Genomic DNA, 21,720 nt, shown 5'->3' on the forward strand with positions numbered 1-21,720 from the left:
GTCCTCCGAAGCGTAAAAATGAACGCGCAGAAAACGAACCAGAAGCATTTCCAGAAGTTTCCTTGTGTTCGTTGGGTTTTGAACGCCAAGAAAAAGCTGCATGCAACGTTTTTTAATGCCGTATAAACGCGCAGCCGGACAAACGCACGTCACCAAAGCTCGTGTGAACACTCTCATTGACTCCTATGTGTAGAAAACACTCGCCGCTTGATCCACGCTCACCGGACGCTACAAACGCAAAAAAAACGCTCGATTTTAACGCCCGTACTGTATGAACAAGGCCTGATACAACCTTGATCAGAGGCCAATAGGAGGTCATTTACTACTTTAACGACTGCTGTCTCTGTGCTGTCATGAGGCCTAAATCCTGACTGATACAGTTCATGTATGCCATTTCTATGTAGATATGAGCATAGCTGCTCCGCTACTATCTTTTCCAGAGTCTTAGAGATAAAGGGGAGGTTTGATATTGGACTGTAATTGGACAGCTGACAGGGGTCAAGGTCAGGTTTCTTAATAATCGGTTTAATAACTTGGAGGTAGCAGAGCTGAAGATGTTGAGGTTCTCTTTGGGAGTGACAAGGATGGATAGGATCAAGAATGAGTTTATCAGAGGGACAACCCACGTTAGATGTTTTGGAGATAAAGTCAGAGAGGCCAGATTGAGGTGGTTTGGACATGTTCAGAGGAGAGATTGTGAGTATTTCGGTAGGAGGATGCTGAGGTTGGAACTGCCAGGCAGGAGGTCTAGAGGAAGACTAAAGAGGAGATTATGGATGCGTTGAGAGAGGACATGAAGTTAGTTGGTGTGAGAGAAGAGGATGCAGAGGATAGGGTTAGATGGAGGCAAATGATTCGCTGTGGCGACCCCTGAAAGGGAACAGCTGAAAGACAAAGAAAAAGAAGAAAAATAACTGCTAATTTAAATGACTTTGGAACATACCCAATGCTGAGTGAAGAATTAATTATTCTCAACAGGGGTTTTGTTATTGCTGGTACTATCTGTTTAAGAAAATGTGTCGGTACAGGATCTAATATACAGGTTGATAAATTTGCAGAAGAGATTAATGAAATTAGTTCATTCTCTTCAAGCGGAGTAAAGTATTCTAGGTTCCGATCTGACATGGCTAGTTTAACATCTGCATAACTTACATTGTTTGGTTTCAAAGCCTTAATTTTATGCCTAATATTTACAATTTTATTATTAAAAAAGTTCATGAAGTCCTCACTATTACACAATGTTGTTGTGGAGATTTCTGCAGTGGTCTTATTTCTGGTTAATTTGGCTACGGTATTAAATAAAAATCTAGGATTATTTTTCTTATTTTCTATAGGAGTGAAGAGATACGTTGATCTAAATACTAACAATTTAGTTTGATGCCATTTATGTTCAAATTTCCGAGCAGTCTGTTTTAAATAAGATGTATGATTGTTATACCAGGGAGCGAGTTTCTTATCTCTAATATATATATATATTTAACTGGAGCTACATTATCTAAGGTGTAACGAAATGTCGACTCTAAATATTCAGCCGCCTGATCGAGTTCTGTGGGGTCAAACGGTGATCTAATCAAAGTTGGTAACTCTGGGAGATTACTGATAAAACTCTGTGTGGTAGTTGATGTGCATGTACGTTTAGTACAGTAGCGCGGCGCTGTGCGTACATTATTACTATGACTTGAATTGAGACAAGATCTGATATAACTTCAGACAATGGAATTGTAAATAAATTTCTTATACTTAATCCAGTCATGGGACAAACCGGAGGTAACAACAGATGACTTAGCAGTTTAGCCCGTGTAGCGTGGATGGTAACCCAAACGCGTAAGTAGCGCGAAGAGGCAGAATAACCACACGAATATTCTTAGAACTCTCTTGTAATGAGAGCAAGAGTCTACACAAATAAACTTGTGTTCTTACAACACACACTCGGTCAGTAATATAAACCCAGAAATAGTGAGTACTCACGATTTGGCAGGTACACATCAGAACCAACATGGGCCAACACCAACTTTAATTGAGACAAGACAGTGATCTGGGATAAATTTAGAAAGTGTGACCTTCTTGATGAGTGGGTCCTACTACACACTGGTTTACTTCTAGTGAGTCCAGTATGGACATACGTAAATGCAATTCTCAGGAGGTCTTCTGGATTCTCAAAAAGAATATTAATATTAATAATCTCCAGCAAATAATGCTTTGGCTACAGAAATGACTAGGATTTAGAGGAAATCTGCAAATTTACAAAGAAATTCAGAGTACGGCCCTGGGGGTCTGTAAATGATAATTAGTGGGATTAACTGAGCTGACTTCATATTTGTAGCTACACTTGTTATGTTCCTAGAACTTTAAAAAAGCCTATTACTGTAAATTAATCTAGGCTTCTTCTGAGACTATGCGCTATACCCTCCTGAGATCCGAAAGAAAAAAAGTTTTCATATTTAAATTTTTTAAATATAACATAAGTCTGTGATATATCAGAAACATTTCTCACAGATTTTTTTTTTCAAAACTGTCATTTATTTATTAGTTATAACATGTCCCTTGTAATGGACACTGGGTCTTGCTTTGTCGATAGAAGTACAATAAATTTTAGTTCTATTTAGTAATATATATATTAATATAATATAATATAATATAATATAATATAATATAATATAATATAATATAATATTGTGGCGTGGGCGGGGCGGCGGCTGACGACCAGCATGCCTTACGGGGATGTCGGTGTGTTCACCGTGAAATGTGCTCTGGTTCAGGCTGAAGCTGAATTGGATGTAGGTTCCTGAGTGAAGGTGCTGCTCATGCCATAGCGGCTGTGTGCCTAATAAAGTACTCCCAGCCATTGCATTGGGCAGCAAATAAGCTCACTCGTCTCTCCAGCATTCTTTCCGGCGTAAAAATGCTACATTGGTGTCAGAAGTGGGATGGTGAGTAACAGGTTCGAGCGCACAACGGAGGACCTTCTGAAAATCCAAGCGGGCCGCCGAGTAGAGGAGCGACTACTCGCGCAGAAGAAGCGCTTTCCTGACGGAGCTAGCGCGAGCACGCCACGTCAACCAACGCGGAGCGGCAAGAAGAAAATCCCGGCGCTGGATCTCGGGGCGGAGGCTGGCGCTGCGCAAGCGTCGGAGCAAGATACAGCTCCGTGCGCCGTTAGCCGGCAAAGCAACCTGCCGCTGCGCGAGGCCGAGCGCGCTGAGCCCATATCGGCGGTACATCACGGCGGAAGAGCCGAGCGACCGCCCGCAGCTCAGTGGCGCTCGGTTCGTGAACCTAGCCAGGGACAGGGCTACCCGTCGCGGCTCTCCGACGTTTCGCGGCGAGGGCGAGGCACGGGACAGCGTACACCAGCAGCTGCTAAACTAGCGCCGGGAGGACGCTTGGAAAGCGTATGGGCGTTGACACTCCCAGCCGGGGGCGAGATTTTGGAAACATCGAACTCTGTGGAGGCCGGACCGCCTCAGGACAATACTCGTGTTCATCCCTCACCTGCCAAAGGACGCCGGCGTTCCCACCGCCAGCGCCGACTGCCTCCACGCCTCCAAAACAAAGTTCGTCATGGTGACCAGGGACGGTCACAGCTCGGGTGGGGGCAGTGTGGCGTGGGCGGGGCGGTGGCTGACGACCAGCATGCCTTGCGGGGATGTCGGTGTGTTCACCATGATGGGGAAAGGTGTTTGGGTTAGTGGCTTCGGCCCTGTTGTGTGTGGGGTGTGTGACGTGTGAAATGTGCTCTGGTTCAGGCTGAAGCTGAATTGGATGTAGGTTCCTGAGTGAAGGTGCTGCTCATGCCATACCGGCTGTGTGCCTAATAAAGAGCTTATTTGCTGCCTAATTGGGCAGCAAATAAGCTCACTCGTCTCTCCAGCATTCTCCTATGTGTTAATCAAATGTATGTTAAAGACTTTTTTAAATAATCTCATCTATTCTGGTTTGGTCTACAGTATATAGGTCAATATACCCTGTATTATTATACTGTAAATGCAAATCCTTTTACTGAGCTGGTCTTGCATCAGTGCATGTGGTGTTTAATAAGAGAACATCAGACGAGTTATTTATAACAAGTGCAAAATGCGAACTGAAGAGGAACTGCTTGAACTGCTACAGACACAGTAACAACTTCACAGAGAAGCAAGACACCTTACATTTTATTCTAACATGAGCTGCTTTTCCATTTTAATTATCATCATTTCGAGTAAGTACATTTCTCTGGCATTCTTATGTTTTAAATTGTTAAGTGTAAATCATTAATACATCAAAAACAAAGTATTGAAACCATTTATCAACCATCTGTTTTTATCAAATTATTTCAATTTAGTAATCGTAGTGTTGTTCTGTTCTTTGTGCAGGTGTTGCCATTCAAGCAAATAGGCATTTTAATGGTAAAACTGGAGCATCTGTCACTATTTTGTGTGATTACAATAGGAAATATATACAGCATAAGAAATACTGGTGCTCTGGTGGAGAATTCAATTTATGCAAAATTCAGGCGTATGCCAATCAAACAAATGACAAAATGACAGTAAATGATAACCCAGCTGAGAGTCTCTTTACTGTGACTATGAATAATCTGAAGACAAAAGACACTGGATGGTACTGGTGTGCTGTAGAGATAGGTGACATAACAGAGCCAGATGTTAAAGAGAAGATTTATATCACAGTGAAAAGAGGTACTGTACTGTATTTAATTGTATTTAATATTGCTTTATTGATTATTGACTGTACATAACTGACTCTATATTTGTGCTCAGATTCTGATCTGTCTGTTAAGGAGAGCAGAGTGAGAGGTGAGGAAGGAGGCAACGTCACAGTCCAGTGTCGCTACAGCGCTGCGTATCAGAATGAACAGAAGCAGTGGTGCAGATTTAAAGACAAGAACTGCAACACATTTCAGTGGACTGAAACATCCCAGAATTCAGCAGTGCAGCTCAGTGATGATGGCAGAGAATCCTTCAGTGTGGAGATGAGAGGACTGAAGAAGAGTGATGCTGGCTGGTACTGGTGTGGTGCAGGAGATCTGCAGGTTCCTGTTCACATCAGTGTCAGTGATCCACCTCCAGGTATTATCACACACACTGATTGCTGTTTAAAATGAAATGATGAGAATTAAAATTACATTGATATTTTTTCATTTAGATGTGGAAACAACAGAGATTGCAACCACTCACCATGTTTCTAATTATATGTAAGTAGGAAAGCTCAGGAATTGGAATATAGTTATATTTAGTATGCAAAGAGATGCATATTGGTATAAATATGTCTTTAAATAAAGACAAGGAAATGCATATATGTAAAACTATATGTAAAAAAGAAAAAAATTGAAGTGGTCAAAGCTTCACACTTTGACTTATGTTTAAAACAGGTGTTTCAAAGCATCACATACTGTATACGTCATCAGATACAGTAAATATGTATATGTCATTAGATGTATATATTTAAGTTAAAATTTGTGCAACTGTTATTTCAGATGTTTCTAATTTGATATTTTCTAACTCACAGGAGCATCACTGACTGCAGGTTCTATCAGTAATGACATGTAAATTGTTGAACCTTAGATTCAAAAGAATTTTCACTTAAAGTAAAAAAAATAAAAGATTTAGCTTTACTATATTGAATTTGATTACAATTAAAGTAATTACGAATAAGTGTAGTGTAAATAAAAACATATTACATTAAAATAAAAAAACAAACCATAATAGTGAACCATGTATTTAAGTATTGGTATGAATTAGTGGTAAGGCTGTAGATATTAAATATTTTAGTAATCAGGTATTCTACCAAACATTTAATCGAGTAATCGGATAAAATGTACTTTTGCTTAATTAAACAGCAATGTAATATATAAGAGATATAAAGATTAATTGGTTTTCTTTTTAGAAAAATCTACTTTTATTTTTTACCTGCATACAGCATTTTATCTAAAAAAAATAAACACGGTCATTATTCATAATACAAGGAATAGCTAATACCCCTATCTCACCTATGCAGTTTGACTCGCAGTGAGAAGCTGTGTTAGGCACCATGAGCCGTCGTAACTGCCCGCCAATGTTCCGTGAAGTTCTGCAAGGTCCACCAAAAAAAATAAACATGTTAAAAATTAAACATTAAAAAATTAAAAATTAAACATGTTTAATTTTTCATGCGAAAAGATGGACCATAATCGCAGCACCAAAACTCGCAATGAATCATGATGCATGGTACTTCTGGCCACCGCGCGAAACCGCGTAGGTGAAATAGGGGTATTAAAGTTGACTGAGATGAATTAAGTACATTACAGTGCCCTACATTCTTATTTTAAAGCTTTTTCTCAGACGCAAAAACATATATATAAAAATACTAAGGCACATTTTATATATATATATATATATATATATATATATATATATATATATATATATATACACACACAAAAACACTAACTTAACTTTCAGAACTAAAAGGTTTAAAATCTACAGCTCAGGCATAAAATATAAGCCTTTACTGACAATTTCTGTCATTTTCTCTTGCTGGTTCCTTCCTCTCTTCCAGCCCGCAACAGAACGCACTATCAAATTAATACACAGCTAACTGTTTGAGTCTCCTTCCGCTTTGTGGGAGACGTAAGCGCTTCGTCGTTGGTGTTTACTGGCAGCTTGCATCCGGAAGCACACTTTGTCAAAAGCGCGTTGTCAACAAATAATTGTGCAAAGCTTTTAAAATGAAGATTTTGCCTTGGTTATTTTCTGTAATCGAATTACTCAATTTCCTCGAGTGCCCGAGAAAAGTTACTAGAGTGCCCTCTAGTGGTAAACCCTCACAATTGTAACCAAAGTACAGTGGTTTGATGTTTTCCACCTTGATGTCTAGCCAAAAAAAATTATGTAAAACTTTATCTAATCCATCAAAAGAAATTAGATGACCATGACGTAAATTGTGTATGAAGAAAATGTGTATATATTCGAAAATCAGGGTGATTAAACTTTACTATTATAACATTGTTTATGTCTTATATACAGGTCTGTCTTAAGGGACACTTCAGGTAGCATCAATTGTATACAATATATATCTCTTCTTTCCCACATGTTGTGCTTCTCACAGTAATTATTTCTCTCCCACAGCAGCGCCTGTAACAGCAACTTATAGCAGTGAGAAAACCATGTGAGTACAAACACACCCATATCATGAAATTTGATTCACCAAATGATTTTAAATTCCATGCTTTAAGTCAAAATCTCGTTGTGGAATGTAATGACGGCACATCTTGTTTGTAGTCTTTTAGCAGACACTCACATCAACCAAAGATTTATTAAGTCTTGTAAATGTTACACATGGTAATGTTAAATGTGATTTATAGTAGTACAGTGGAACTTTGGATTACGAGCATAATTTATTCGGGAAGTGGGCTCGTATTCCAAAACACTCGTAAACCAAATTTAATTTCCCATAAGAAATAATGGAAACTTAAATTATTTGTTCTACAGCCCAAAAAAATAAATACATAAAAATAATTAATACAAAATATAAAGTAAAAATAAAATGAATTAACCTGCATTTTACCTTTCAAAAAAGTAAAACATAAATCCCGGCAGATACTGTAAGTGTTTCCGTTTGTGCACGCAGGCGCTGTGTATGTGTGCGTGTGTGAAGCTAGAGTAAGTGAAGACTCTTGCTTTTAGCCCCTCCAGTCTTCCCCTCCTTATCTTACACAGTAAAACTTTCTCCTCTCATTTAAACACACACACACACACACACACACACACACACACACACACACACACATTAACGGAAAGACTGTTGTTCTCTTCTAAATTATTAAAGCTTCTCCGCTTTATTTTAATGTTGCTCGTGTCAGCATAACAGCCCGTTAATTCATGCTCGTGTAATGATGAGATGGACAAACTGGTCGAGGCATGCCCGTTCTTTTATTTTCTGCATTGTCAGGTTATTGTACAAACTTTCGGGTGGATCCTGCACTTAAATCCTACTAAAAAAACTTCTAAAAGAACAAAACTCAGGCTCTATATCCTAGCTTACATCTCGCATTCGCGTTTACACACACCAGACTGCATTACCCACAATGCATCTCCTGCACTGGACTACACTTCCGTAAACAGCGGTCATAAATCAACGTCTCTCTCCCGCTACATTGTTTTATCTAAAAGGAAACTCGTGTGAGCGCAAACTAACAGAATCACTGCTGTAAAATAAAACAAACAAACAAATAAACTAGCACCTTACCTTTGAAAAGATTTGCGACAGAGCAGAGTTTCTTCGGAGAGCAGAGTGTGTGTCTCTCGCCTTAATTTCTGTGCGCATATGTGTGTGTTTGTGAAAGGGGTTTCACACACATACACACACATAGCCGGCACAGTGTCAAATTATGCTCGCGCGCGCACACACACACACACACACACACACACACATACATACACACCGTGATGAGGAAGAAAATAGATTTTTAACCTCTGTATTGAGAATTTCTTTTGCTTTATTCGCGCACACACACGTGTGTTATAAGAAACAGTACACGCGTTGTACACACGCGCTTCCGAACACAAAATAAAATATGTTTTACACACACACCTGGTCACAGTGTTATAGTAAACAGTACACACGTGCACGGATGTTGTTTATACCAGTAAGAGACGAGCACTAAGACCCAGCAGGGGAGACGATTCCGCAGCGCAAGAAAGAGAAAAAACGTTGGCTCAGTTGTGATCATGTGATGCTCGACGTCAAAACAAGAAGCACATGCGTGAAACATGATACTTGGTGCTTGTAAACCGAGACAATGCTCGTTTTTCAAGTCAAAATTTATTAAAAATCTTTGCTTGTCTTGCGGAACACTCGTAAACCGCGTTACTCGTAATCCGAGGTTCGACTGTATACAGTACTTTTTATCTGTGTGAATTTAGGCCCCAACATGATCAGTTAATTAAAAAAGTTAGTTAATTTCTCCCCATAAAAAAAAAAAAAATTGTGCTCAATTCATTTTTGAAGATAAAATCAGAGGTATAATTTGTCAACCGGCAAAGCAGGCAACTGTTTGGGGCCACGGGCCAGTAGCGGGCCCCTAAGGGCAGACTTATTTATTATTTATAAGGATAATAGTGATATGGAAAAATAACATCTGCATAAACCAGTTACAATTCCTATACTGTATATTCATTCATTCAAGTCATTTTAGCAGCCCGCAGGACATGGATATGGTACTTGCTAACATCAATAAAATAAAGAAGAATTCTTTATAATTCTTTATATTTTTGAAAATCTATAATGATAACAGCAGTGAAAAATACTGTGTTTCCAGTCCTGCAATAACCATGCGCATGGATCTAGAACCTAACATTTGGTTCACAATTGCGGGGTTGAGATTTCCAGGGGTTGCCCAAGAATATGCCCCTAGGCAGGATATATATTTATTTATTTATTGAAATAGGCTTTTAAGAGGAAAAAAAGCCATACAGTACTCAAACAATATTGCCTATATATGCCAACTTTTGCAGTTGAATAGCATAAAATCATTAATTTTGTATGAAAGCTCCAAATCAAGCTGGTGTTCTAGCAGGGAAGAGATTTTTATTTTTAATTTTTTTTTTTTTGACAACCCAAAAACCCCAAAATTATAGTCTGTGTAATGACTCGGACCTCGTTTGGTTGCTAGGTAATGTGGCCGTAGGGGCAATCATGGGTGCAACCTGGCAAGTGCATCTATTTGGGGCCTTCCTGCCACGCAGCTTGCCATTATTAGGTAGCACCAGGTAGAAAGCAAGTCGCTCTGGTAATAGCACCCAGACAAAGGCCAGTGCCCTGTCCTGTCTCAAGGAGATGGAGAAGGTTTTTTTTTATTTATTTATTTTCCTTTTGAGTTTGCAATTAATAAACTCACATTATCCCCCTTTAAGGAAAGGTGTTCCTGTACGTTGTCATAAGCACTCTCGAACACTCCTATTTTACTGAATGAACCCCTCTGAAGCCCTGCATAAGGGCTCTTCTTTTCCTTATTACACTTACGAAATCACTCCTAAGTGGGCAAATATTCTCAAAGTGACTCATATTTATACATTTCCCACTACAATCGTGAAATCAATGAAAAACAAGCTGCAGTTGTGGGCATCATCCATGGCACACATATTCAAATAATCATATTCATATATACATATTAGATATTTTTATAAAATGATTTTAGTGTACACAACTTTTTTTTTTATTCCCTGTTATAAGCAGCACTTAATTACTTATTATAATGTACCCCCTGTTTTTCACACACCTTATGGGTATGTGCGGAAAACTGACAGGTGGCATTGAGGCTTTCATAAACTGCTGATCACTTACTTTTTATCTTTAAAGGTAAGAGTATGGCATACATTAGCATGTTCTCATTTTTTTCTACATTTTACTACCTCCTCACAAGCTAAACACTCTGATCTTCTCTCTAGTTTCGCTTTAATTTCGAAATTTTTTAGTTTAGATTGTAACAGTCCTACACAGGTCTTTTATCGATGGCTTATTGGAGCAAGCTAATAAGGATAACATAATGCAGCTGAGTCATGCATTTATAATGTCTGTGTACATAAAGCTTTCAAACAACTGTCGCTTGTTTCACTATTTCGCTTTTCCACCGTTTAAAAATGCAAAAACCTGGCTAAACTATAATACTCATTATAATGGGCAGCCCATCTTACGGCTCTCTGTGTTGTAAAAAAATGTCGTATGCTTTCCTTGGAGTTTATCTTAGCCCTGCTGATATTCAAGAACAACGGCACTCTATCTCCTGTAATGTTGCTTAATTTGTCATGTATGAACAAATTACATGCTTTTGTAAAGATTTAGATCAGGACGGGGGCCCGACTTCACACAGATAGACTTTTTTGCTGGCACAAATGTGATTTTGCTAAATATTTTGTAATACACACAGTTATTGATAATTGGTGTGTTTTATGTCTCAGAATGCCAGTGAAGTTCTGCATTGCACACAACTGAAGGCTGTAACTGGCATTAAATCAGTCTATCTATCTATCTATCTATCTATCTATCTATCTATCTATCTATCTATCTATCTACAGTATCTATCTATCTATCTTCCTTTTTTAAACTATTTACATTGGGTGTTTTTTTTTACAAGTTGTATTTGTTTGCTCATGTGTTGTTAATTATGTTTGCGTTATGCTCCCTGTTTCTGGCATGCTAAAGGTCTAAATAAAATGAAACATGGACAGATTGACAGAAATCTAAAATGTAAAAAAAAAAAAAAAAAAAAAAAAATGAGTTTTTAACACTTCTTGTTTTATTTGAAAAAGCATCCTGTAATTTAGTGACAATTTCCCAAATATGACTGAACCAAAAATGTTTAATTTGAAACTGGGTCACATAGGCAAAAAATTACACAAATACACAGGAGCATTTTATTATCATTTTCTGGTCATAACAACAACTGAAAACAAGCATAAACACATGCAATTGTGTATTTGTGCTACAGTATTTCTTTGACCCAGTTTAAAATGTTTTGTTCAGTCATATTTGGGAAGTTGGTTAAAACTAAACTTCAGTTCACCATATTGCCTACTTTGTGCTTTAAAAAGAATATGTCACAATCCTGAGCCCTACAGTACAGTATGTATGTTTATTAAAAGATTGCATTTTATTCCTGTTTGTCTGTTTGTCTGTCAGACTTATGCAGTAGAGAGTTTCTGTGTATAGTACAACAGCATGGATTTTATAAACAATACGTTAACATTGGATTTAAAAAAAATACTTCAGTGCTGTTGCCTTGTTAATTACAGTATACAGTAATCGAGTTCTAAAGTTAGACACCTACAGTATATATTTCTCTTTTTATGACTTGCTTCATGTGTATATGAGATACAGTATGCTACGTGAAGATATTGATCTGGCATCAATTTACTGATAAAGTTTATAATATTTACCCACTTTTAGATTTAAAGATATACAGTAGGCAAAATATCACTATTGCAATTAAAATGACACCCAGAATGGACACTATTTACAGTGAAGAGATTATTTATAATTTAAGGGACACTTGCATTGACAGATAATAATAGGAGTTCAATATCTCTCTCATGTGGGGCAATGTGTGGTCTTTTGTATGACTGCAAATGTGAATCGAACAATTCATGCTGTCAATCCAGGCTTTTATATATGAGTATAAATATGGACACCATAGATGGGTTTTACACTTTTTTCACAAAGCTTTTCACAGAGCTGGTCATCACACATCACATGTGATGCATTTAACCAATGGAAGGGAAAGTCAGGGAAGTAGGGAAGGGAACTTATAAACAGTGCATGAATGTGGTACAAATCTTAGATAAGTTTGATTTGAATTAATAAAACCAAAAAAGTTGTATATATGATGTGTCTGCATTGCTAGGCATGGAGTGAAGTTGCAGGGCATCTGGTGTCTGTTACACCAGGACTACTAATTATTCTATTAATATCTAATATCTAAGACTTGACTTGTGAGATAAGGAAACCTCACATATTATTTAACAACAGAACAAATTAAACATGAGTATAAGTAAATCATCAATGCATCAAAACCTTAAAGCACTAAACTAATTTATCAATTAATCTTTTGTATTATCAAATATTTTTATATTCATTGAGTAATAGTAGTGCTTTTCTGTTCTGTGTGCAGGTGTTGCCAGTCAGAAATAGAGGCAGTTCAGTGTTAAATTTTTAGTTTAGCATCTGTCTTTATCCCATGTCATCATAATAGGAAATACTGTATATACAGCAATACTAAAATACTGGTGCTACTGTATGGTGCACTCTTCAGTTCACTCTTGCATACTTTCTACTCAAAATTCGACCAGTGGGTAAATTTATGTTAATAACCAAGTTAAGTTATCCATCCATCCATCCATCCATCCATCTATCCATCCATCCATCCATCTACCTACATGTTTAATCAATGCCAATTCTGTCATCTAGCCATAGAGCATTTGTTTTTCTAAACAATATCTTAACATTTAAATTGGATTTGTACACTATTTTGCTGTCAATGTAATAAAGCTTGTAATTGCTGTAGCGAATAACAGGGCTCCCATAGAGAGAACAGTCAATGGATCACATTCCTGAACACCCTCTTCCAGCATGCATGGCACCATCCTGATAACCTTATCTGGTTTGCTATCTTAAGGGGGACGTCTGTAAAACTAAGAAACTTCACAAGGCCAGATGCTTTGAAGTAGACCCCGAAACCGAGGGTGTAAATCGGCGATCCGGTAAACAAAGAAGACAGTTTTACAGCTCCACCCCAAGCTGGGGAGGAAGAGGCCTCATCACACCTGGACAGTCTCTTGACCTCTGGAAGACATGCCTTTCCATGAACAAAGGCATACGGCATGGACACTATTTTAAACATCTTTAAAGTGTGCCAGTAGGGCAAAACGTATTTACATATATTTACTCAGGTCCTTTTATTCCTGTGTACATGTTTGATTAATCTGCATAACGTTCAAGGTGTAATCAGCATTTACAAACCTTTTTATTAGATACAGGAAGGAATGAGTGGGTAAGATATGTAATGTTTGGTGTCAATCTCAAGCTGGCTTTATTTCAAGAATGTTGGTGAACATGGGTAATTGGTAGCATGAACAGAGCTCATGCAAAATTACTTTTTATAAAGTATTAAAAACTCCAACCGGATGGGTCACACGTGACAGCCGAAACACCTGGCTAATTTATGCATGGAAAGAGGGACCACGTGAGGTGTGGCTAAGCCCTGCAATCACATCCGATTGGAGGAATCACCTGTGGGACGGACTGACCCCCAAGGGACAAAAACCCTTAGGAAGTCCACAGGAAAAGAAGAAGAGAAGATATCATCACAACTGCAACCTACAACATCTTCCAAGCAGCTCGGGCTCCCGCCCTTGCGGGCGCTGCGCCGCCGCTGCTGGCGTCATCCGCTCTTTCAGAACTCTCAACGAGACTTCGTGCCAGAACTCCAAAGTCCCACAACGAAGGAGACCTCAGGAGAAGTTCCAGAGCGCAGCCATCGGTAACCAGGCAACCAACGCCTCACCGAAGGGCTTTCCTGACTGACGTCATCTCTACAACAGCGCACCAACCAACCAGCAACGCCGTGATTCCCTTCGTTGGAGGTGAACCAAAGGATGAGAACGAAACGTAACGCAAGTAAACAAACAATGCTGCATACCTTGCTGAAGTTGGTGCTCGTTTCATAACTAAACCGTAAGATTGAACCCAAGACTCTGCTCTTGTGACTTTCGTTGATCTAGTAACCAGTACTAGAATAACTTCATTCATTTTCACTTGCCAAATTGTTTGTGTGTGTGTGTGTGTGTGTGCGCGTGCGTTCAAGTAGTGTAGTTTCATGTATCGTAGATTAGTCAAATAAATTCTCGTTTCTTTATAAAGTACTGTTGTCTTGGTCATGTATTTTAAAGTCTAAACATTTGCCCAGATCGTGTTACCTTGCTCATAAATTGCTAAATACTAGATTTTGTGTTATAGCCGTTGGCCATGTGATAACCAGAACTGGTAAGATACACTAAATTGTGCTAAACGCTGGACGGGTAGTCAATATAGTGTACGTTATAAATTTTGATTCAATTAATCAAATTAAACCAAATCGTTAAAGATTCGATACAACTCTGACCCAGAGCTAAAAATTACTTGTTAATGATGACGGATGCGTTGGCATTGTGTTCACATTAAAATGTCTATATTTATTGGTGGACAATGCAACCGTCATTCGTTGTCTTGATTATGTAAACCCTACGTATTAATGATGAAGAATGCCGTAAACTATTCATGGTCATTATTATGTTAAAACTCTACCTATACACAGTATTATGGTGGAGAATGCCGGCAGCTTTTCATTGTCATTATAACGTTAAAACGCTACATATATAATGGTGGAGAATGCAGGCAGCTTTTCATTGTCATTATAACGTTAAAACGCTACATATATTATGGTGGAGAATAAAAGCGGGCATTGTTTGGCTTAAAAATCCATAAAACCAAGACCGATTACTGTATCTCTTCTATTGTCCAAAAATAGATTAGAGGCAGAGAAACAGAGTTTTGCGATACTGTATACGTACTTGTTTTGCGACACACCACTGTGTAAATGAATGAAATGCAACGCGAACTTACTCTTTTGATTGAATAGTTTAAAACCACCTTCAGTATTGTACGTTAACAGCCGCTATTTGCATAACATTTAGTCACGGTTAATGGTTAAAGTAAACTGCAGTTTATAATATTAAACTTGTGCGCTAAAGACGAAGCAACCTCTTCGCTGTACATTTTAATAGCATCAACATCGCTTGTTGGAACGAAGAAATCTTCCTTCATTGCGATAAATATTGATTGGAGCGATGTTTTAAACCTACCTCTAATCTTTTAAAGGCCTTCATAGCGAGCGGGAAATGCGTATTCCATTTTCAAGCTCAGCTATACGTTAAAGTAAACTGCAGTTCATGCTTAAACTAGTGAACTAAACGCGGTGCTCTGAGAGAGTGGCAAATGCGTTGCATGGGAGAATGTTAATCTCGTTAAAGTAAAATGTGCGGTCAAAAGACACGTTTGTTCATGTGTTTAATGTCGGTATGTTTGTCTGACAAAGGGCTGAGATCCGCCGAGATCTTAGCAACATTGTTGTGTTAAATGTAGTAACAACTAAGTTGTGTGCCCCACTCTAACGAGTGGAGTTGACGTCGTTCAGCTATAAAGAGCTAACTAGGGTTGTTCGGGTTGTTCATTGTTAAATGCGCTGCCATTGTTACTGACCACCCATAACTGTTGAACTAGCACGCTCGTTTAAGTGTACGTAACTATAGCGACGACTGTGACCCGGAAACTCTAAACAACCTCTTCCGCGATAACTTTTAAGTGCGCAAGCGAAGTCCGCCCGCGCTATCTAATACCAGTTGTAAACAAAGCCTAGCATGAGCTACGTCAGTTAGCAAACCTAGTGCGTTTACATTGTAGCCTGTGTGCATGTAGCATCTGTGCTAGTAGCATTTAAGGCTAGCGGTTAGCACGTAGCATCTTTCTGGGTCTTTTTCCTTTTTCTCTTTTGACCCCCTCTTGATTACTTTACCTATACTTAATGGATTAAGCAAAATTACTTTTATTGATTTTGATGACATCCTGGAATGTTGATCATTGTCTAATTGTTTTAATCTAAAACTTAAATTCAATTTCATAAATTATTACAGTTTCGGTGTTCATCATACACTGTAACTGTAACTACTTATGATTTTGATGATAAACATCTTTCAACATTGATCATCAACTATCATTATTAGTTTGAAATTCTTCAAAATTAAGTAATAAATTAGAAGTCGGGTCTCTAATTTAATGATAGACAATCAATGGAGTTAATAACAAATTGCTTCTACCAATTCTAGTGCTAATTAATGCTCAATAATTAGCTATAATTCATAATTTAAACTTCAAATTTAAAAGGTTTCACATTATCCACCAGGTCTTTTGTCACCCAGTTTTAACTAACTTGGTCAACCCTGTTAAGTGTCCTCACATTAGAAGGAAACCCCACACTTTCTTTTTCTCTTTAACTCAGTTTTTCTCCTGGTTTGACTACTGCTGCTATTCTAGGATTGTATCTGTGAAAGTCACAAAAGCAGAGAACGGTAGAAACGTTACATATTGTTGAAGCGTGAATTCTTAGGTTCAAATGCGCCCCACTCTCACCGTACCTTCCCTTTTCGTGCTGGGATCCTACCTAGCCAAGGTTAAAGCAGGTCAACTAGGAAACCGTCCATAAAAATTTGAAGACGCGTTTAAAAGTGTTTCAATCTGTGTATGGTTGTCAACCCTAATGCTGAGTTAACCAATACTGTCATTGTTATTGTTTCTTTCGCCTAGAGGAAATCTTAAATAACAATCACATACTGAGAAATCCCCATCTTAAACCCCTTTACTTAGGAGCACCCTTCCAAATCAAAATTAATAAAACAAAAGGGGGAATGAAAAACAAAATTTGGTATTGTACTTATTCTGCCACAGAAATGCGGTTTCTGTTGTTTTTCCTCAGCTTAACATTAGCTCTAACCTTTCCTTACACAAAAAAGGAACCTCCTCTTATAGGAAAGTAGAAAATTACCATGACTACTCTATCCCTTGCTCTGTGTTGTTGTTCTTTTCTGCATCGGTTCTCTAGCCATGCTAACTGTGTGTTCACTAGCTCTTCCCACAGAAACTCCCAGTTAGTAGCATGCCCACCAGAGGACCACAGTCACAGAGAACCACACTCGGCAGTAGCCCACACTTACACATCTGTTTGCTGTGTTTGTTGTTTTTTCTTTCTCTCTTGCTTTTTGTTTTGTTTCTTTCTCTCACATCTGTGTCAGTCGTGGTTCTAGAACCCCATCAAAACATGTCTTGCACCACAGACCTGTCAGTCGCTGAAAAGATCTGAAGACATGGACAAGTGTTGCAACCGACAGCTTCCTACCTAAGGCTGCCGAAACACTAAAGTACCAGACGCCAGACCAGCTAGATGACAACTTAATGAGCCGTATGAGACAAGACCCAAGTCAGTGCTATAGTCCCAATGAACTGTCCAACATCACCGGCTCCTTATGTCACACACTCATTGTCGCATTAATGCTGCGCAACAGGCACGCCGCCTATCTACAGCAGGAGCTGGCGTGTGCAACAACGCATCAAGCAACTGAAACTGGAAGCTCAGGAGCGACAGAAAGGGGGTGACGAGGTAGAGCAGGACAAAGTGAAAATCACTGTGCTGCAAGCAATTCTGGCAACTACTACACGTGAAAGTGAACAAGGCAAGGCAAACTACGCTGATCTCTCCGACAGGCTGCAGTATGCAAAAGAGCTACTAGAAAAGGCCACGTCTGACCCCAGGGAGAAAAATGGCAGAATTAAAGCCCTCAAAACTCACCTGGACAAGCAAGGAACGAGCTCAGCTACCTCATGCGACAGATGGACCATAGCAAAGAAGAGTCCTACAGCGTCACCGAGGAACTCAAGCCCGCCTGTGAATGGTGCCACGATCCGTCAAGGTAACGACATGCATGCATCTTAACCCTGTTGAGCAGGACCAGGTCCCCTGTTCTTGGACCGATACGTAGTGGAAGAAGCGACGGGCGGGGCGACGCATCCCCCAGCCCCCTTCAAAGAACCCTACCTCATGGCAGAACACTGGGAACCTGCTCCCTCCAGCCACAGAGCATCGCATGGCGCAGAACTTGACCAACTCGCCAGGCACCTTGATAAATTTATGCCACGTCTGCCAGGCAGCCAAGATTTCCAGACTTATGTATGAAAAGTGATCTCCATCTAGAAAAGAGACTCCACATCACTGACCAAGGTAAACTCTGGCTTTGAACAACATACAGCCCTAAAGTGTGCAGCTACCAAAAGTGTGCAGCGACCTAAAGTGTGCAGCTCACCCAAAGACTGACTACCATCTGCTCCGGGAAGCTCTCAACAAAGATTTCTGACCTTGAATCAGAACAATGATTCAACAAAGAAACTAGTCAAAAGTCTAAGCTAATCCAGCTCAAGCCCAAGCCACAAATGAGCTGAAGACATCACCAATGTCAAGACTTTTAAGAACTGATGAGAAGGATGATTAAAGAGTTGTTCCAAACTGAAAAGGGGGGAAGAACAGACCACTGACACAGATCAACTGTCGTATACCTTTCACCACAGTAACATACTTTGGTCCTTCTAGGAAGGTACATACAGATATTTTATTCACTTTTGTAAACAAACACCTAATCACCCTCCTCTGTCTGCACTGCTAGGCCCAACCTCTGGTAGAGAGGAGTTGCTCCACACATGCGACACTAGTTTAGTTTCCTCAACCTATTTGTGTCCTTGTGGCCCTTTCTCTTTGTGTTTGTCTATTTTTTCCCCCTGCGTTTTCTCTTTCTTTGATCAGGGAATTATCTTAACCAAGCTTGAGTACAGCTCCCAAAAATTAGGTTGACTCTTTCCACCCAAAGTGAAAGTAAATCGTTGTCAGCCAATCGAAACAACCCAATTTGGGATAAAGCCTAGCCAAAAGCACCCCATGTCGTTTTAAGTGTTCGTAACCAGACCATACGAGGTAACTAGGTTATGCACCATGATTCAGTTGGTTATGGAGGTGTTGTTTGTGTCTTGTGTGTGCCTGTTCTCTCTCTCTATGTTTCTACTTCCAGTGCCCGCTGATGTTCGCGAATGGAACTTCACCGAGCAAAAAGGGGGATATGTAGCGAATAACAGGGCTCCCATAGAGAGAACAGTCAATGGATCACATTCCTGAACACCCTCTTCCAGCATGCATGGCACCATCCTGATAACCTTATCTGGTTTGCTATCTTAAGGGGGACGTCTGTAAAACTAAGAAACTTCACAAGGCCAGATGCTTTGAAGTAGACCCCGAAACCGAGGGTGTAAATCGGCGATCCGGTAAACAAAGAAGACAGTTTTACAGCTCCACCCCAAGCTGGGGAGGAAGAGGCCTCATCACACCTGGACAGTCTCTTGACCTCTGGAAGACATGCCTTTCCATGAACAAAGGCATACGGCATGGACACTATTTTAAACATCTTTAAAGTGTGCCAGTAGGGCAAAACGTATTTACATATATTTACTCAGGTCCTTTTATTCCTGTGTACATGTTTGATTAATCTGCATAACGTTCAAGGTGTAATCAGCATTTACAAACCTTTTTATTAGATACAGGAAGGAATGAGTGGGTAAGATATGTAATGTTTGGTGTCAATCTCAAGCTGGCTTTATTTCAAGAATGTTGGTGAACATGGGTAATTGGTAGCATGAACAGAGCTCATGCAAAATTACTTTTTATAAAGTATTAAAAACTCCAACCGGATGGGTCACACGTGACAGCCGAAACACCTGGCTAATTTATGCATGGAAAGAGGGACCACGTGAGGTGTGGCTAAGCCCTGCAATCACATCCGATTGGAGGAATCACCTGTGGGACGGACTGACCCCCAAGGGACAAAAACCCTTAGGAAGTCCACAGGAAAAGAAGAAGAGAAGATATCATCACAACTGCAACCTACAACATCTTCCAAGCAGCTCGGGCTCCCGCCCTTGCGGGCGCTGCGCCGCCGCTGCTGGCGTCATCCGCTCTTTCAGAACTCTCAACGAGACTTCGTGCCAGAACTCCAAAGTCCCACAACGAAGGAGACCTCAGGAGAAGTTCCAGAGCGCAGCCATCGGTAACCAGGCAACCAACGCCTCACCGAAGGGCTTTCCTGACTGACGTCATCTCTACAACAGCGCACCAACCAACCAGCAACGCCGTGATTCCCTTCGTTGGAGGTGAACCAAAGGATGAGAACGAAACGTAACGCAAGTAAACAAACAATGCTGCATACCTTGCTGAAGTTGGTGCTCGTTTCATAACTAAACCGTAAGATTGAACCCAAGACTCTGCTCTTGTGACTTTCGTTGATCTAGTAACCAGTACTAGAATAACTTCATTCATTTTCACTTGCCAAATTGTTTGTGTGTGTGTGTGTGTGTGTGCGCGTGCTAGATTTTGTGTTATAGCCGTTGGCCATGTGATAACCAGAACTGGTAAGATACACTAAATTGTGCTAAACGCTGGACGGGTAGTCAATATAGTGTACGTTATAAATTTTGATTCAATTAATCAAATTAAACCAAATCGTTAAAGATTCGATACAACTCTGACCCAGAGCTAAAAATTACTTGTTAATGATGACGGATGCGTTGGCTTTGTGTTCACATTAAAATGTCTATATTTATTGGTGGACAATGCAACCGTCATTCGTTGTCTTGATTATGTAAACCCTACGTATTAATGATGAAGAATGCCGTAAACTATTCATGGTCATTATTATGTTAAAACTCTACCTATACACAGTATTATGGTGGAGAATGCCGGCAGCTTTTCATTGTCATTATAACGTTAAAACGCTACATATATAATGGTGGAGAATGCAGGCAGCTTTTCATTGTCATTATAACGTTAAAACGCTACATTGCTAAATGCTAAATATACATGGGATTTATTACAGTATAAGTAAATAAAAATTTAAATAAACATTTTGTGACACTCACACATTAATAGGAAAGCTGTATTTTATTTAAAGCCCATATTTACAAGTCTGTAGAACTATTTCAATTCTGTATTTGTAATGTGACCTGAACTGTTAAATATTTAACAACATTTATTTTATTTTGGTCAAATATGTTCACGACCAAAAAATTCGCCCAAAATTTGTCCCTGTTCTTGAACTTCCCTTCAGAACACGTCCAAGAAACCGCCATCAGCTGAACAAAGACATTAGTGTGTCACCCAGCATCAGTTTTGTTCAGTTGCGAAATGCAGTGACGTCCAAGCCTTGGCCATGAAGTATCAGCCGAACAAAACTTTGACAAACAAAGTGCTACAACTCATAAACAATGATGTTTATGGAACAATTGTGTAGCACAGCTACCGTATGAGATCGTGACATGATCGGACATCCTAAGCTGAAAAAAATGTGCCACATTTACTAAACACATGTATGCTTAAAATGAAAGAAATTTTACTAACTTAAAATACTACAAAATCCATTGTACATGTTGCAGAGCATTACTCATGAGTCTTAAAATAAAATCATAAGTGAGTGAATTGTACGCTGAGTCGTACAGTAGCAATTTTTCTCATGCAATTACATGCAGCGTCCACAAGAGGAGAGGGTTTAATCAAGTTTCTTTGTGCATGCT

General features: G+C 39.3%; 1 protein-coding gene, 1 long non-coding RNA gene and 1 pseudogene across 7 annotated transcripts; 2 read left to right on the forward strand and 1 right to left on the reverse strand.

Moving 5' to 3' along the window:
• The first annotated feature begins 4,076 nt into the window (after nucleotides 1-4,076).
• On the forward strand, nucleotides 4,077-11,041 carry LOC128512936 (polymeric immunoglobulin receptor-like). 6 transcript variants are annotated; one of them, XM_053486473.1, is made up of 7 exons: nucleotides 4,077-4,198; nucleotides 4,353-4,673; nucleotides 4,755-5,063; nucleotides 5,140-5,188; nucleotides 6,999-7,021; nucleotides 7,101-7,140; nucleotides 10,932-11,041. In XM_053486473.1, the coding sequence occupies exons 1-7, from the start codon at nucleotides 4,162-4,164 to the stop codon at nucleotides 10,963-10,965; spliced, it is 813 nt and encodes a 270-aa protein (XP_053342448.1). In that variant the 5' UTR covers nucleotides 4,077-4,161; the 3' UTR covers nucleotides 10,966-11,041. The 6 variants fall into 6 exon arrangements, with proteins under 6 accessions (XP_053342448.1, XP_053342449.1, XP_053342450.1 ...); XM_053486474.1 differs by having other exon boundaries at nucleotides 7,104-7,140; XM_053486475.1 differs by lacking the exon at nucleotides 6,999-7,021 and having other exon boundaries at nucleotides 10,932-11,022.
• Nucleotides 5,004-6,635, reverse strand: LOC128512942 (uncharacterized). Its single transcript, XR_008356342.1, has 3 exons — nucleotides 6,489-6,635; nucleotides 5,984-6,063; nucleotides 5,004-5,085 (listed from the first exon to the last, which is right to left on the reverse strand). It is a non-coding gene; the product is annotated as an uncharacterized LOC128512942 (long non-coding RNA).
• Nucleotides 11,042-17,215: 6,174 nt separating the features above from the next.
• On the forward strand, nucleotides 17,216-19,722 carry LOC128513468 (uncharacterized; annotated as a pseudogene).
• Nucleotides 19,723-21,720: the final 1,998 nt, after the last annotated feature.

This window comes from Clarias gariepinus, chromosome 25, assembly GCF_024256425.1.
Source record: "Clarias gariepinus isolate MV-2021 ecotype Netherlands chromosome 25, CGAR_prim_01v2, whole genome shotgun sequence".
NCBI classification, from domain to species: domain Eukaryota; kingdom Metazoa; phylum Chordata; class Actinopteri; order Siluriformes; family Clariidae; genus Clarias; species Clarias gariepinus.

What these genes read in the sequence shown, in the direction of transcription:
- LOC128512936 (XM_053486473.1), top strand. Translation starts at nt 4,162, where the DNA reads ATGAGCTGCTTTTCCATTTTAATTATCATCATTTCGA. An exon ending in CACCATGTTTCTAATTATAT is followed by an intron (nt 5,189 to 6,998) that starts GTAAGTAGGAAA and finishes TCTTATATACAG; the next exon opens with GTCTGTCTTAAGGGACACTT. An exon ending in TATAGCAGTGAGAAAACCAT is followed by an intron (nt 7,141 to 10,931) that starts GTGAGTACAAAC and finishes TTTATGTCTCAG; the next exon opens with AATGCCAGTGAAGTTCTGCA.